This window comes from Rhodnius prolixus, unplaced genomic scaffold, assembly GCF_049639745.1.
Source record: "Rhodnius prolixus isolate KJV_2025 unplaced genomic scaffold, Rpr scaffold_5, whole genome shotgun sequence".
NCBI lineage: Eukaryota > Metazoa > Arthropoda > Insecta > Hemiptera > Reduviidae > Rhodnius > Rhodnius prolixus.
The window spans coordinates 6,722,521-6,736,636 of record NW_027411624.1 but is presented as its reverse complement, the minus strand read 5'-3'; the positions used below and the strand labels follow the sequence as shown (position 1 = coordinate 6,736,636).

The 14,116-nt window shown below is 36.2% G+C and overlaps 1 protein-coding gene across 2 annotated transcripts in view; it reads left to right on the top strand.

The window, feature by feature from the left end:
- Positions 1-14,116, top strand: part of LOC141457915 (uncharacterized) — a 301,526-nt gene that overhangs the window by 673 nt on the left and 286,737 nt on the right. For both annotated transcript variants that reach the window (XM_074135305.1, XM_074135303.1), the window contains exon 2: positions 1,973-2,018. In XM_074135305.1, coding sequence (XP_073991406.1) covers positions 1,973-2,018 — 46 coding nt within the window. The remainder of the gene's footprint in view (positions 1-1,972; positions 2,019-14,116) is intronic.

Below are 14,116 nucleotides of genomic sequence, written 5' to 3'. Positions count from 1 at the left end.
ATTGAATCTTTACGACAGTTAATGAAATTAGCCGTCTATCTTTTTTATTTAAGGCGCATCAGCGTCTGAAAGTTTTTGGACGCTCGGAGCTTTTATTATTTCACTGCCGGCCTCCAGAGAGTGTTCACTCTTTACCGGAAGTACTATCCATCAATGGACAGTAGAAAAAGTCTTGAAAGGTCCAATAGCCTGGATTCGAACCCAGGATTTCTGTCATGCGAATCTAGTACGCTAACTACTGAGCTTAATCTCTTCCCCCACCATTTTTATGATTATTTTACCCTCTCCTTTTTTCCGGCGCATCAATAACTTAACGTCATTAGCGCCGTATTATCTACTATTTCTTCGCTTCTTTTTTTTTTGGAAGATATTTTTAAGGAGGATACGAAATTGACTTATCCCAAAAACTCTTTAAATTAATCAAATCGTGGGGAATATTCGGACAGAATTGGACAGCCTCTTCCGCTAGTCTCTTGACGCGTTTTTATGATTGTTTCATAAACAATTACATTGGTTAATTGGTTAACAATTTTATGGTTAATGGTAGTAATTTTTATTGCCGATTCTGCATAATCCACTTTCTTTTTTGCAAGTGTACATCATTTATCGTTGATTTTATCTCTCGTTGTACGCTGGTTTTCTTTATATTCCTGATCGGATTCTGATTTCTTTCTCAGAATTTGATAGACATTCTCGGACTCATATACATTTTTAAGTACATCATTCATTGCCTTGCGGATTAAGCCTATTTATTTTTATTTTTTTTTCAATATACTGCCACTTGTTTGATACTGTTCTCATTATCCCAATATTACGATAATGACCCCTTTCATTTTAGTAAATCACTTCGAACGGGAACTTGTAATGGGGAAGGCGGTTTCTCCTCTCCACATAAGCCTCCAAAGAGCTAGGAAGACCTGCCTATTTTGAAAATTACTGAAAAAATTACTGTGGCTAGCGAAAATATTCTCTATTCATCAAGAAACCAGATGTTAGTAGATGCAAAGATGTCATCCCACAACTCCTGGAAATCTAGGCTATAATTCGAGATGCTTGAATCATTAAAATAGTGTTCCCGTGGTTGGTACCTGCCTTTAGCAAGATTACTTGGCTAGTTCTAGGCATGTATCTGTAGTAGATAACTACTACATAATAAGGGAGAGGGACAAAACAAAGAAGTGGTTAAGAGTAATACGGTCTGCAGACTAGTTTTAGCCGAGCCTTTTACCGATAAGCCCCAAATCCTGGAAAGTTTTAAATATTAATGATGCTTCAACGTCTTAAGGGGTCCGTTAGCGCTTCGTGCCGCGCAGTTTTTTTCAAGTTCCAGACACCGGGCCTCCGGGCTGTGCTCCGGAATCTCCCGAGTCGCCCACGTTCTAAGTCCAGTTATAATCACTAATAAGTAACGTGAACTCTCCTTTTATTATTGAGTAATCAAGAAGAAATTGACTTGACAGATCTCTTGTATTATCCCGCTTGGAGGTTCAAAAAAAAAATCCAGCGCCGATCCACAGGATCTCTTGCAATTTTAAGGGGCAATTTCAGTTTATACAGATTACTGTGGAATAGTACTCATGTTTTCCAAAACCCAAATATGCTTTGTATTGAGCTTCTTTGAGCACTCTATAGTGTAACTTTTAAATTTTAGAGCTCTTCATGTCCGCTAGCATTTTAGATTTTAATAGAGCTTAGAAAACAGTCCACTCTAAGTCCATCATTAAGGGATTTATGTACCCTAAGCGGACCCAATATATTACTAGTTTTTCAAGAAGGCGCGACTTAAATTAACGAGCCCCATTAATATTTCCATTCAATTGTTTTAATTAAACAAGTCTCTTTTCAATATTTCCACTTTCAAAAAATACAATTTTTTAAAATTTCCTTTTTGGAAAAGTTGCATTTAATGAAATTAGGTATTTTTCTAATATACTTTAGTTTTCCTTTGTTGAATGGGTTTTCTCTTTTATAGTGGAAATCAAGATGGTGTGTTATGAGAAAACTTTCTCCTGTGGCAGGTGAGTGAGTTTACTTGGAAAAAAACATTTCTTTTTGATTATGAAAATTTGAGAGATAGTAAGTTCGAGTTTTCTCGTTTTGTTTTTCCTTTAACTGGTAACATTATATCATTATGTTAAAAAAAAACTTATCATTTATAGCGGTGATAAACTGAATTATCGATAATTCTTCATCTTTTCTACTTAAAGTGTAGAATTACATAGTTTATAGAGTTCTTGAACTTTGTTAGCTGCTGCTTGACAGTTTTAAGTTGAAAAGTAGAGAAACAAAGTTGTTGTATTTATATTGGATGAGACAGACAGACAAATATTTCTAATTTTTTTCTTTTCTTTATCTTCATCTGGGTATGAGTAATGGTTAAAGAATGCTTTCAAGTTGAACTTTACTTTATTTTCTTCCTTAAAAGAACTGGTTTTAGTAGCTTAATGTCTCATCTTCACGCATCTCTAGAATCCATTTACTCGAATCAAATTGCAATAACCCTGTGTTATCCCTTAAGTTATGTGTTTCAAAATTGGTCCCTCTGTCTCTCTCTTTTCCCCCACTTCTACCTATTGGGAAAATTAAATAAACAATCCATATATTAATCTATTGTAACAGTAAATATAGCTGCAGGCAATTCAACTGGGATTATTGATCCCAAGGTTGCACCTACAACTTTAAAAGTCATTTGTATTCATCGCAAAGGTTTTTGGTCTGTTGCCATCGTGTTTTTTTTAGAAGAGGGTGATTCTTTGGGTATGCTCTCTCTCTCTCTTTTAGACAGAGGGGGGAAACTAGAGATACCAGTTTAGATGGGAGATCATGGACTAAGATGCAATTTAGTTGCATTGTTGTTCAATATTCTTCACGTATACCCAAAAAAAAGTATTGGGTGTGTTGCTGATAGTATCTATAAGGCACGATAAAGTTGCATTTTTATTTACTACGTACTTTTTTATGCAACGTAATAGATTTTTAAAAAAGAGAATTGATTTCTCGTTTCCTGTGCAGTTCCACTTCCAGCTGCATAGAAGAAGCGTTATGAATGAAATCAATTCGCGGGATGCAGTTTTTTTTCTATGCAACTTGTTAGATTAGATAAATGCTGTCTACAAAAAACAAAAAATTGTAGCTAGCACTAAATATTTCATAGGATTCTCTGATTCCCTAAATTCTCCTGAAGATTAAAGAGCCTTTGAAGGAACTGGACCTTCAATTTTACAGCTCATGTCTATCCTCTTCCCACTATCTTCCAAGGAAGGCCAAATCATCTTGTGATGTCACCCAACTCCACTCACTCCACGGATCTTTACCTGGCTATCTCTACACAGTATAACTTTTTCTGAGCAGGTCCCGGATCCGCCAGTTGGTTCAGGTGTTGAGTGGACATGCGAATTTAGCGTACCATCTTTTTAAATGCGGCCATACCCAGTCACCAATCAGCGCTGACTGTGGTGAGTCCAATGAGACTGTGCGGCACTTTGTAGAGGTGTGTCCCGTTTATTCTAAAACTAGATTTCTCGTCTTCGGAAGGTCAAATGTCTCCCTACCGGAGCATCTGGTAATCTATACCAGAACTTTCTTGGTATATTCAGTGCACTGGGCGATTGAGTCGCCTTGCTCCCTAGTGTCCTGTTACTACTTTATTAGTTTATTATATTAGCATCTGGCAACTTTTAGCCGGATTTGTTTTTAAACCCCGGTATCTCTTATGAGATGATAGGTGGACGGGGAACAATGGGCATTTTGGATTGCCTGCGTTCCTTCCCCTTTTTGGTGGAACCGCCCTTTTAATACAATCTACAAAATAACTTTTTCTGGCCAGGAATTAAAATAGCGGGGCAATTTTAATCCTCCTCCCATACTAAGAAGGTTGAGGACTTCCTGTACTAGTTCTTTTTGCGTTACTATCTTCTTTAGTCTAAAAGAGCCAAAGATTTCATAGCGCAATCACTCGATTGCAACTCAATCGAACAACAAGCAAGAGGCCGTTTCCTCCTCTTTCTGGCCAATTTAATAACTTATTAAATCGCGAACAGTCCTTTAGTCCTTAACAGGTTTTCTACATCCTAAGTTCATCTTGTTAACCCCCTACTTATTCAAAAATCCGTCAGAGAATATTTTTCGCCAATTATTAATTGGCTGTGGAGGGGGAACAAAGTCCTCGCAAGTACAAATACATTCTTGATCCTTAAGAAACTTCTTCCAGTCTCCATCTGTTCTAAATCATTTTCCCAACCAAGTACACCTAAGCTCATCCTCCTCAGGTCCAAATCCCTGTAGATTTGGATCTTCGTATCTCTTGACTGAGATTTTATTTACTGACTACCGCAAACATGTCTGATCCAGCTGCTAACATGGATTGAATATCCTCACTGGTATTGTTTTTACAGATTACAATAACTCCTCCTTGGTACTTGAACTCATAAATAGCGACAAACGCGCTATCGTCTAGTAAAAGCCATGTGATCGATTTTTTTAAATCATAGTTCTTCTTCAGTTTTGGTACAGTAGCTGCTTCCAGCTCTTAGAAAAACCATTGATTTCATCTCTCTGAATCTGTGACCAAACCCCAAATTTGGCACTTCTACTGCGTAAATTCTTTAATAGTACATTGTCTGCTGCCTGATGGCTATCTCAAAAGACCAAGTGTTTTGAACAGGGTCTTATGAGGTATCACAGTAGCCGAACGGTTAGTGGTGACACCCTCTAAGGATGTATTGAGGAACTGGGTTTGATTTCCGGTCTTAAGCCTCGAGATTCCTCTGCATCCGCCACCATCCCCACCTGGCATTACTTAACTTTTTAATTGGGTCTTATGACAGTAGTTCATTCTGTATGAATTCCTCCACTTATCCTGAATTCTATTAAGATTTTTTTTATCTCCGATTTGCTACCATATTGTAGATTTTATAGTTAGCATGGAATCTACTTGCTTACTGCCTAGAACAGCAACATTGAAAAACCAAAATCGAATGTATTATATTGTTCACAAACACGATTATGGAAAAGAAAATTCCCGTCAAGAAACAGAGGCTCTCAGGCAGTGTAAAACTATTTTACAATTTTCTTTCCATTAAAGCTAAAAAAAATAACAGTAAAAACTACTCTGTTTAGAGTTAACAATATTGCAATTTGTTTCGAAACAAATAAATCGGTTAATTAATTCTATAAAAGAAGTGTGAGCAGAAACATATAAATTATGCCTGCAGCTGTTTTTTTTAATGAAACTCGTATTAATTTACTGAGGAATTATTTAGCTTTTGTGTAACAATGTGCTCCGCTCTTATTAATAAATTGAACGACCTTAATTTTAATTAAAAAATTTAAAAAAAATGGCCTCCACGATTTGTTAATCTTGGCTTGTTTTTTAATTTTTATTATAATTTTTTACCCTCCAGCAAATTTATTGAGTTATAAAAAATGTAATTTAATAATAGCTGGGAAGTATTTTCGCCAATTAATCTTGTATTATTAGGATGGGAAATAAATTTCCAATTTTCTTACAGGGTTTTACGTCTTTGCAAAATTTAGGGAGAGGCTCTGACTATAATCCTTCAGTTTGTATCTCTCCGTCACAGCTTAGGGTAAAAGGTAAAGTTACAAAAAAAAAGGTTTTTGAACTATAATAGGCCTGTTCTAGTTATATTTACTGTGCGTGGTTTTAGTAATAGTTCTCATCTTCCAAAATCTACTTTTTTCACGTCAAAATGACTCGAAAGTTTCTATTTTTTGTTATAATCACACTAGGGAGAGTATTGCTGATTTTTCCACCGTTTAAGTCCTGCCATTTCTACTTTAGAACGACCTAGTTTGTATGATTTAGCCCCGACGTAGATTTCAGCAGTAAGGGGGCAGAAAACAGGAATTTCCTGATCGAACTAGGGGATGATAACTTCTATTTCTACAGTTCTTGAAGGATTATTTCCAAATTTGGAGCTTAGATCGTATAATTAAGCAGTGTTTAGGATATCTGTTCTGTCAGACCAAAGTTATGTACTTAACAAAGGAGTATTGCTGATTTTTCCACCGTTTTTGGGCTTCCATTTCCACATTAGAGCGACCTAGTTTGTATGATTTAGCCCTGTCATAGATTTCAGCAGTAAGGTTCAGAAAACAGGAATTTCCAGATCAAACTAGGGGATAATAACTTCTACTTCTGCAGTTCTTGAAGGATTATTTCCAAATTTGGAGCATAGATCGTATAATTAAGCAGTGTTAAGGATATCTGTGCTGTCAGACCAAAGTTATGTACTTAATAAGGGAGTATTGCTGATTTTTCCACCGTTTTTGTGTTTCTATCTCTCCATTAGAGCGACCTAGTTTGTATCATTTAGCACTTTCCTAGATTTCAGCAGTAAGGGGCAGAAAACAGGAATTTCCTGATCGAACTAGGGGATAATAACTTCTATTTCTACAGTTCTTGAAGGATTATTTCCAAATTTAGAGGTTTAGGTCGTATAATTAAGCAGTGTTTAGGATATCTGTTCTGTCAGACCAAAGTTATGTACTTAATAAGGGAGTATTGCTGATTTTTCCACCGTTTTTGTGTTTCTATCTCTCCATTAGAGCGACCTAGTTTGTATCATTTAGCACTTTCCTAGATTTCAGCAGTAAGGGGCAGAAAACAGGAATTTCCTGATCGAACTAGGGGATAATAACTTCTATTTCTACAGTTCCTGAAGGATTATTTCCATATTTTTGCGACTTGGATTGTATAATTAAGATAGTGATTTAGATATCTGTGATGACAGACATAATTTTTGCCATTTTTATAAAGGAGGCTAAAAGGAGTCCTCTATTCTCTAAAGGGGGTCTATTCAATCGTTATATTCAATCACGAGTTGATTTAATAGAAATTAAATGTTTTGATTGGTCATCCAGAAAATCGTCAGCAACATGGGAGTTTATGAGTGACCCCCTTTCCCATCCTTATCTGTGAAATTGAAATACATATCTGTAACGCAATACTGGCGAATCGCGTTGGTTTAGTTCACCGTAAAATTGTGGTCTTGAAACCTCAGTATTGGCAAAGGTACGTTCCAGTAAAATAGTTGGCCACTATTTCAGAATAACTCAAGCGTGTCAACATGCTCCACTATCGCTTACCTACTAATAAAGTATGAACTTATTACAATTGATTATAGCCGAAAATAGGTACTTGAAACTTTGGCTCACGAAATTGAGCATACAATTTAGATAAGTTATCTTTTTTTTTTTGCTTTTAAGGAGTTTATCATTTCCCGGAAGTAGGGTATTATTAGGGTGAAAGTTGGAAGATACTAAGCTCCGGAAATAAATGAAAAAGTTATTGCCCTTCCGATGAAATTAATTATATATTTTTTAATTTTTCTGAGCATTTGGTTTTTTATTTTTGTAAATTATTTTGAGCGTTTTGGGATAACCAAAAAAAAAAATGGGATGAAATTGGGATGGATATTGATCAAAATTCTCTTATGGCTATGGCGGCAGATCTTTGAGCTGGAGATAAAACAACTTTTTTTTTATTGCAAAGTACTCAAACCTTACTTTTCCAAAATATCAACAGGATGGTATTGTGTTGGAAAAATAATCCCTGTCTTTTCAAAAAATAATATTGCCGGAAATACCTAATTATTAGAAATTTTACCATTCCGTTTTTCTTCAACTTTTTTTTCTATTCGGAAAAAATACCAATAGTTAGAAATAGAAAAGAAATTTATTATTCTGGGACAATTGTCTCCTAAGAATAAATACAGGTACAAATAGAGGCCTTAATAGTTTGGCCTGTGATTAAACAGAAAATAAATAAATAAATAAGTATTTACAAAAAGTGAAGATAAAAATAACAGCAGAAATTAAGGAAATAAATTAAAACAATTAGAATTTCGTAGGAAGCTGAATAGAAAGGAGATAACTGAATAGACGGGATTTAAAGATAGATAGGGTAGGAGCATGGCGGACTGATGATGGTAAGGAGTTCCAGAGAGAGGTAGCACGTATTAGGAAGGACTTGTCAAAGGATGAGGTACGGTGAGAGGGAATATAGAGATCAGATGAGCGAGATCTGGTGTTACGGGAATGGATGGAGGATTTAAACTTAAGGAGTTGAAAAAAAGTTAGTGAAAGTCACGTGGATTATACATACCAGATTTTCCGCATGTTCAGTACGCCTCGTGAATTTTCATGAAAACTAAATTTAGAAAATTCAGTTTTTTTTCTTTTTTTTTAGTGAAAAGCAAGACAATGGTAACCTAATGTATTATACATACATGATTATTACTTTAATTTACCATGTACACTTGTTTATGTAAAATTATTTATTGAAAATGTTTTACATTTATGTAAACATACAATATGCATCCAAATTATAAATGAAATAGCTGTTGGAAACTAGTTAACATTTTGACCTGCATTTAAAAGAGCATATATGCGCTCTGATGGTTGTATATTGTGTGTATGTATATATGTGTGAGTGTGTAAATTGTGGGGAAAGGGTGATGTGGGGGGTCTAAAAGTGACTGTAATAAGTGTATACTAACACAGATGTTCACAGTGTGACAGCCATTTATTCTGCGTGTTTGTCTGTAGGTTTTTGTTTTCTATTCCTCGTGTTTTGTACATGCATACATACATTTCTAGCGGTGTCACTTTATTTTGTATATGTATCTATACATATCTATAAACCTGGACCGCCGCTGCTACGTTATTACGTATACACAAAATGTCTGCAAGTGTAATACATAAATTTATAATTATATCAATTTAGCTTTTGTGTGTTATATACAAGCGACCACCACACCCCTCACCTCTCTCTTTTGCAAACATACTTTGCCTGGGTGGGTATATATGTATGTGGATTGTGGACTGGGATGAGATAAAACACTACACAAAACCCATCAAGAGGAGATATTTCCATGCTGGGTACCTCTACCTACCTAGACAATGGTCTAAACCCTGTGCGCATCATCATACCATGGTGAACGTTGTGTGGGTTTTTAATGGAAGGCGATGGGGTTGGTTAGTCCCATCACCCTTGGTTTGTTGGTTAAATTCAGCCAACCCATTTAAGCTTTCCTCCCACTTCTCACTCACTAGTGTATGGGTTATTTAAATTGTTAATTTAAATATAAAAAACAGGTGCGGATACCCGCACTCGAATTTCCATTAAGAATAATAATAATGCTCAAGTTAGAAATATTCTAACTTACGCATCAAAATGCTCAAAACAAATACCAAGTGGAATTATTTAAATACAATACGAAGTTTTGAGGCATTTTCCCAAAAATGGAAAATAAAAAAATCTTGGAAAAATTAAAAATCCTTTCAAGCAGTGTACACTGAATTTTCTAATCATTAATCTCCCTTTAATATAACACAGCACCACAATAGCCGAGCGGTTAGAGGTGAGACCCGCAAAGCTAAGATGTATTGCTGGTTTAGTGGGTTCGATTCCACTGTTCTAAGCCTTGGTTTTTATTTAATGTTTAATATGAGTATTTTATAGTAAAGTAACTCAAAAAAATGGCAATACTTTCTTTATACCCCTAATAGATTTTATTTAATAAGCTCCCTACATTGTGTTTCTACATAAATGTAGATTTCTTTCTAGCATAAAGTGTTAAAATTTGTGTTTGTATATGATGGTAAACCTTAAAGCTGGACTTCAGGACTTTGAATTCGCTTAACCAAACTAATTTCATACATTAACTGTCTCTCTCTTCAAGCCCTATTTTTGCATTGTGTTAATGTTTGTAGGGGATTACTAAGTAAATGTTGTTCGTGTTGTTAGACTGGGGATACCCGCAGGGACGCCAAGATCCCTGAAGAAGTGGGCTAGTCCAACTTCTCCCCTACGGGGTAGCCTCTAGATTAAACAAAAAAAATAGATAAAATATTTTTGTTCAAAGTTAAAACCTACACAACAAACTACACGGATTCAACAATGCTACAACTTTTTTGTTTTTGTAGAAAACAAAACAAAAATGTACAAAATGACACTCTGAAACTTAACGGCTGAAAAGTAACTAATTACAGTTGTTAATAAAGCATTTACTGTGACGTGCAGTGCGTGACTCTGAACATAGTGTTATGTTCTGTCATTAAACCTCACAATAAGTTTACCGTAAATGAATATATATATATTTAGTTGCTGTTGAGTGGTTTTTTTTTTTGGTTTCAACACAATTTTTATGTTTAAACAGTTTTTTAGTTTCAATATTTTCTTTGTTAGCATTTTTTGCTCTTTTAAGGTATGATTTTTAACATAAATTTGCGTAGAATGTTATTTTCTCTTTTCACATTTTTGAGAATATCAGTAGGGAAAAGTTATGGAAATGTTTACTCTAGTGGTTATAGGCTAGGCCCGCAATGCTAAGATGTATTGTTGGTTTAGTGGGTTCGATTCTCCCGGTCTAAGGCCTTGGTTTTTATTTAATGGTTAATATGAGAAATTTATAGTAAAATATGTTAGGCGGTTATAGGCTAGACCCGCAAAGCTAAGATGTATTGTTGGTTAGTGGGTTCGATTCCCCCGGTCTAGGCCTTTGGTTTTATTTAATGGTTAATATGAGAAATTTATAGTAAAGTATGTTAGGCGGTTATAGGCTAGACCCGCAAAGCTAAGATGTATTGTTGGTTAGTGGGTTCGATTCCCCCGGTCTAGGCCTTTGGTTTTATTTAATGGTTAATATGAGAAATTTATAGTAAAGTATGTTAGGCGGTTATAGGCTAGACCCGCAATGCTAAGATGTATTGTTGGTTAGTGGGTTCGATTCCCCCGGTCTAGGCCTTTGGTTTTATTTAATGGTTAATATGAGAAATTTATAGTAAAGTATGTTAGGCGGTTATAGGCTAGACCCGCAATGCTAAGATGTATTGTTGGTTAGTGGGTTTGATTCCCCCGGTCTAGGCCTTTGGTTTTATTTAATGGTTAATATGAGAAATTTATAGTAAAGTATGTTAGGCGGTTATAGGCTAGACCCGCAAAGCTAAGATGTATTGTTGGTTTAGTGGGTTCGATTCCCCCGGTCTAGGCCTTTGGTTTTATTTAATGGTTAATATGAGAAATTTACAGTAAAGTGTGTTAGGCGGTTATAGGCTAGACCCGCAATGCTAAGATGTATTGTTGGTTAGTGGGTTCGAGAGAGGGGGTAGAGAAAAATAGTTTTGTGGCTACATTATGGTAATATTTAATTTCACGTATCGTACTAAATAAATACTTAAAACTACGTTCATATTTAAATGGTAATATTTCCAATAGTATACTGGAGTTTACAAGTAATATAGACTGGAAAAGGGTCAAAAAAGGGCAGGTTGTTGGAGGGACAGAGAGAGAGTGAGAAAGAAAGTGGAAGAGCAAAAAAAGAAAAAGGGTTTTTATTGCAAATGGGAGGTATTGAAATATTCTGTAAAGTTGGGTGTAACGCAATAAGATGGGTCTCCGACTCCCTTTGAGGAGAGCCCTTTGCTCCGTCTAGCCCTTTATAGAGAGGGTTAGGGGCTGTAGAAACTCTTCTCCTGCCTGCCGCCTCATATTCTCCACTCTCTGGAATAACCTAACAAACCGCCCCCCCCACCCGGCACTATGTGTATGTGTTTGTTGCGGGCCCCGAGACTGGCGCAAATATTTAAAGCTAAACTTTTACCGCCCACACCAGCAAATCATCTTTGGGAAAGAGAGAGGTAGAACCCTGTTCCCTGTGTGAGGAATATAAAAATAATATATTGGGAATAGCTATATCTACCTCTTCAATAACCTGTTTATTTGCAGACACCGCCTTTGTTAGCCCGCTTCCGTTCTTCTGGCTTTATTTATTTATTTCCTCCTTGGAACATGCCAAGTACTTTTGTGCTCCTTCTATACTTCCCGGCAAGAGCAACCACTGTGATCGATCACCGTGGCCAATGTTTGTACCTTGCCAAAGAGAAACTACAATGACTATTTTCAAAAAAGTCCCATGAACTGGGCTTAGCTAATTTTAGTTCTATTAATAAACTAGTTGCCATTTGAGGAAGAGGAAGAAACAGGAACCACCCGTTATCCCGATGAGACCTTTTTATGATGAGAAAAGTGATTAAACTAATCCAAAATTAAGTTTTTACACTGAACATTCGTACATATATTCCAGATTTTCTTTTTTATTCGCGCAGTCTGTTTTCTTTAACAGGAAAAGTAACCTAAAGTTACCTTGATATCCCCTCCTAGATCTGGGAATTTGGTAAATAAATAAAAGTTTAGTACAAATTTCAATCTTAAAGTGTTCCGTTTTCCAAGCCATTTTTGCCTTAACTTGTCGTTCAGGCCATTTGATATTTTGACTAAAGGTTGATATATTATCACACAATCTTTTCATTACATTAACAATCGATAAGTAGTTCTCTCTCAGTAGTTCTCTGGGACTATTCCCAGAGTCGATGAGGACAGAGGCTCCTGTTCTTTGAAAGAAAAATCCTTTGAAGGTCCTGTGAAGGAGGGAGATGTGTGGAGAAGGAGACTGTTCGGAGAGGTGGATGTGGTACGTGTGTGGATAAGGTTGGGAAGACTGAGCTGAGCGGGGGCATGTTGCGAAAATGGATGGCGGATCGATTCCCAGAAGAAAAGCTCGAGATGGAGATAGGCAGGGAAAGAGAGGAGTAGGCAGGCCAAAGTTGAGATGGGAGGATGGTGTCATCCATGACGCAAGAAACCTGCTAAAGGTGAGAAATTGGAAAGCGGCTGCAAATGACCGGGAACTATGGAATGGACTCATTGGGGAGACTAGGACCCACCAAGGGTTTTAACGCCAATTAGATAGATAGATAAGTAGTTCTCTAGTTTAGGAGTAGCTAACACATCATGTACCACTTGTGGTTTATAAGTATCTTGGAGGATGTAAATAACAACTCGTCTCCAGAAACTGCGACAACACTCTAGAAGACGAAGCCATGAAATTAAAACGAAAGAGGGCAAAGCAAGGACAGCAAGGCGAGCGTTGCTTTTCTTGCTACAAAACAAAATGTAAAAACAATTCGGTACTGAAGTAGCAAGAGAGAAAACTATAAGAGTAATGACGTTTTGCAGCGAAATAGCCGTCTTTATGCCTCAACAACAAAATCCATTATTAAATTTAATTATTAATTATTGTATATATGACAATTTTTTTTTTTTTAAATCTTTTATTGAAATTTGCGACTGCAACGGTTGTTGCATTAAGCAAATGCGTTGTAATATAGTATAAGCCAGTCCTGTAAGTGGCTGATGTGCGTTTGAAGAGTTCTTGTAGCAATAAGAGGATCGTAATGAGGAGATAAGTTAGCAGTATCGTCAGCAAAGGTGGAGAGGATGGTATTATTAGTCTGCTGTATATAAGGAATAAAGAAGAGGACCTAGGACATTGCCCTGAGGAACACCAGTTCGAGCTAGATGGTTATCAGAGTCTGCTCCTCCACAGCTGTAGGTAGCATTTGAGGATAAGGTAGTACGAATGAGGAAGCATCTCCCTCAATATAACAATGAAATAAACTTATTGTGTTTTGTTCTAACTCCATTTTGTATGCCTTATTTTTGGGGGGTAGAAATATATTTTATAGAATTACATTTGTCATAAAATATAATGTTTTCAACGCATTAAATAAATGTGACTGCGTGTGGACCACCGGTGGTACACATGGCACGGATCGTTTTTAAATTACAAAAATATTTAAATGACGTATCTCTAATCATCGGGTAGATTCATAATAGATTTACAGCATTTAAGGAACTGAAGCAGCTTCCTGTGTATGACCCTTATTTCTGGTGAATGCTTGAAATAGAAAAAATCTCCCAATACTTCGTTTTCTTACAGAAAAGGAAAAAAAAATGAAAGTTTGATCATATAAAGTAAATAAACCTTTCTAAACCTTACATAATTTAATAAATCATATTACTGAGCCAAAGGGGAGGGAACTAGAGACCGCTCAGTATCTTATATCACGTTTAAGATCGGAAGAGTTTTTCGAACATCAACCTTAGAAGCAGATAAAGTAAGTTAAAAAAGGAAGATAAGGTAGAACTCATAAGTAGGCCTTAGGGGATAAAAAAGAAGAAGGAGGAGGAGGAGAAAGTCCCAGGCAGAGAGCTTTACATCCAGACCATCTTTACTGGCTCTCCCAAGTT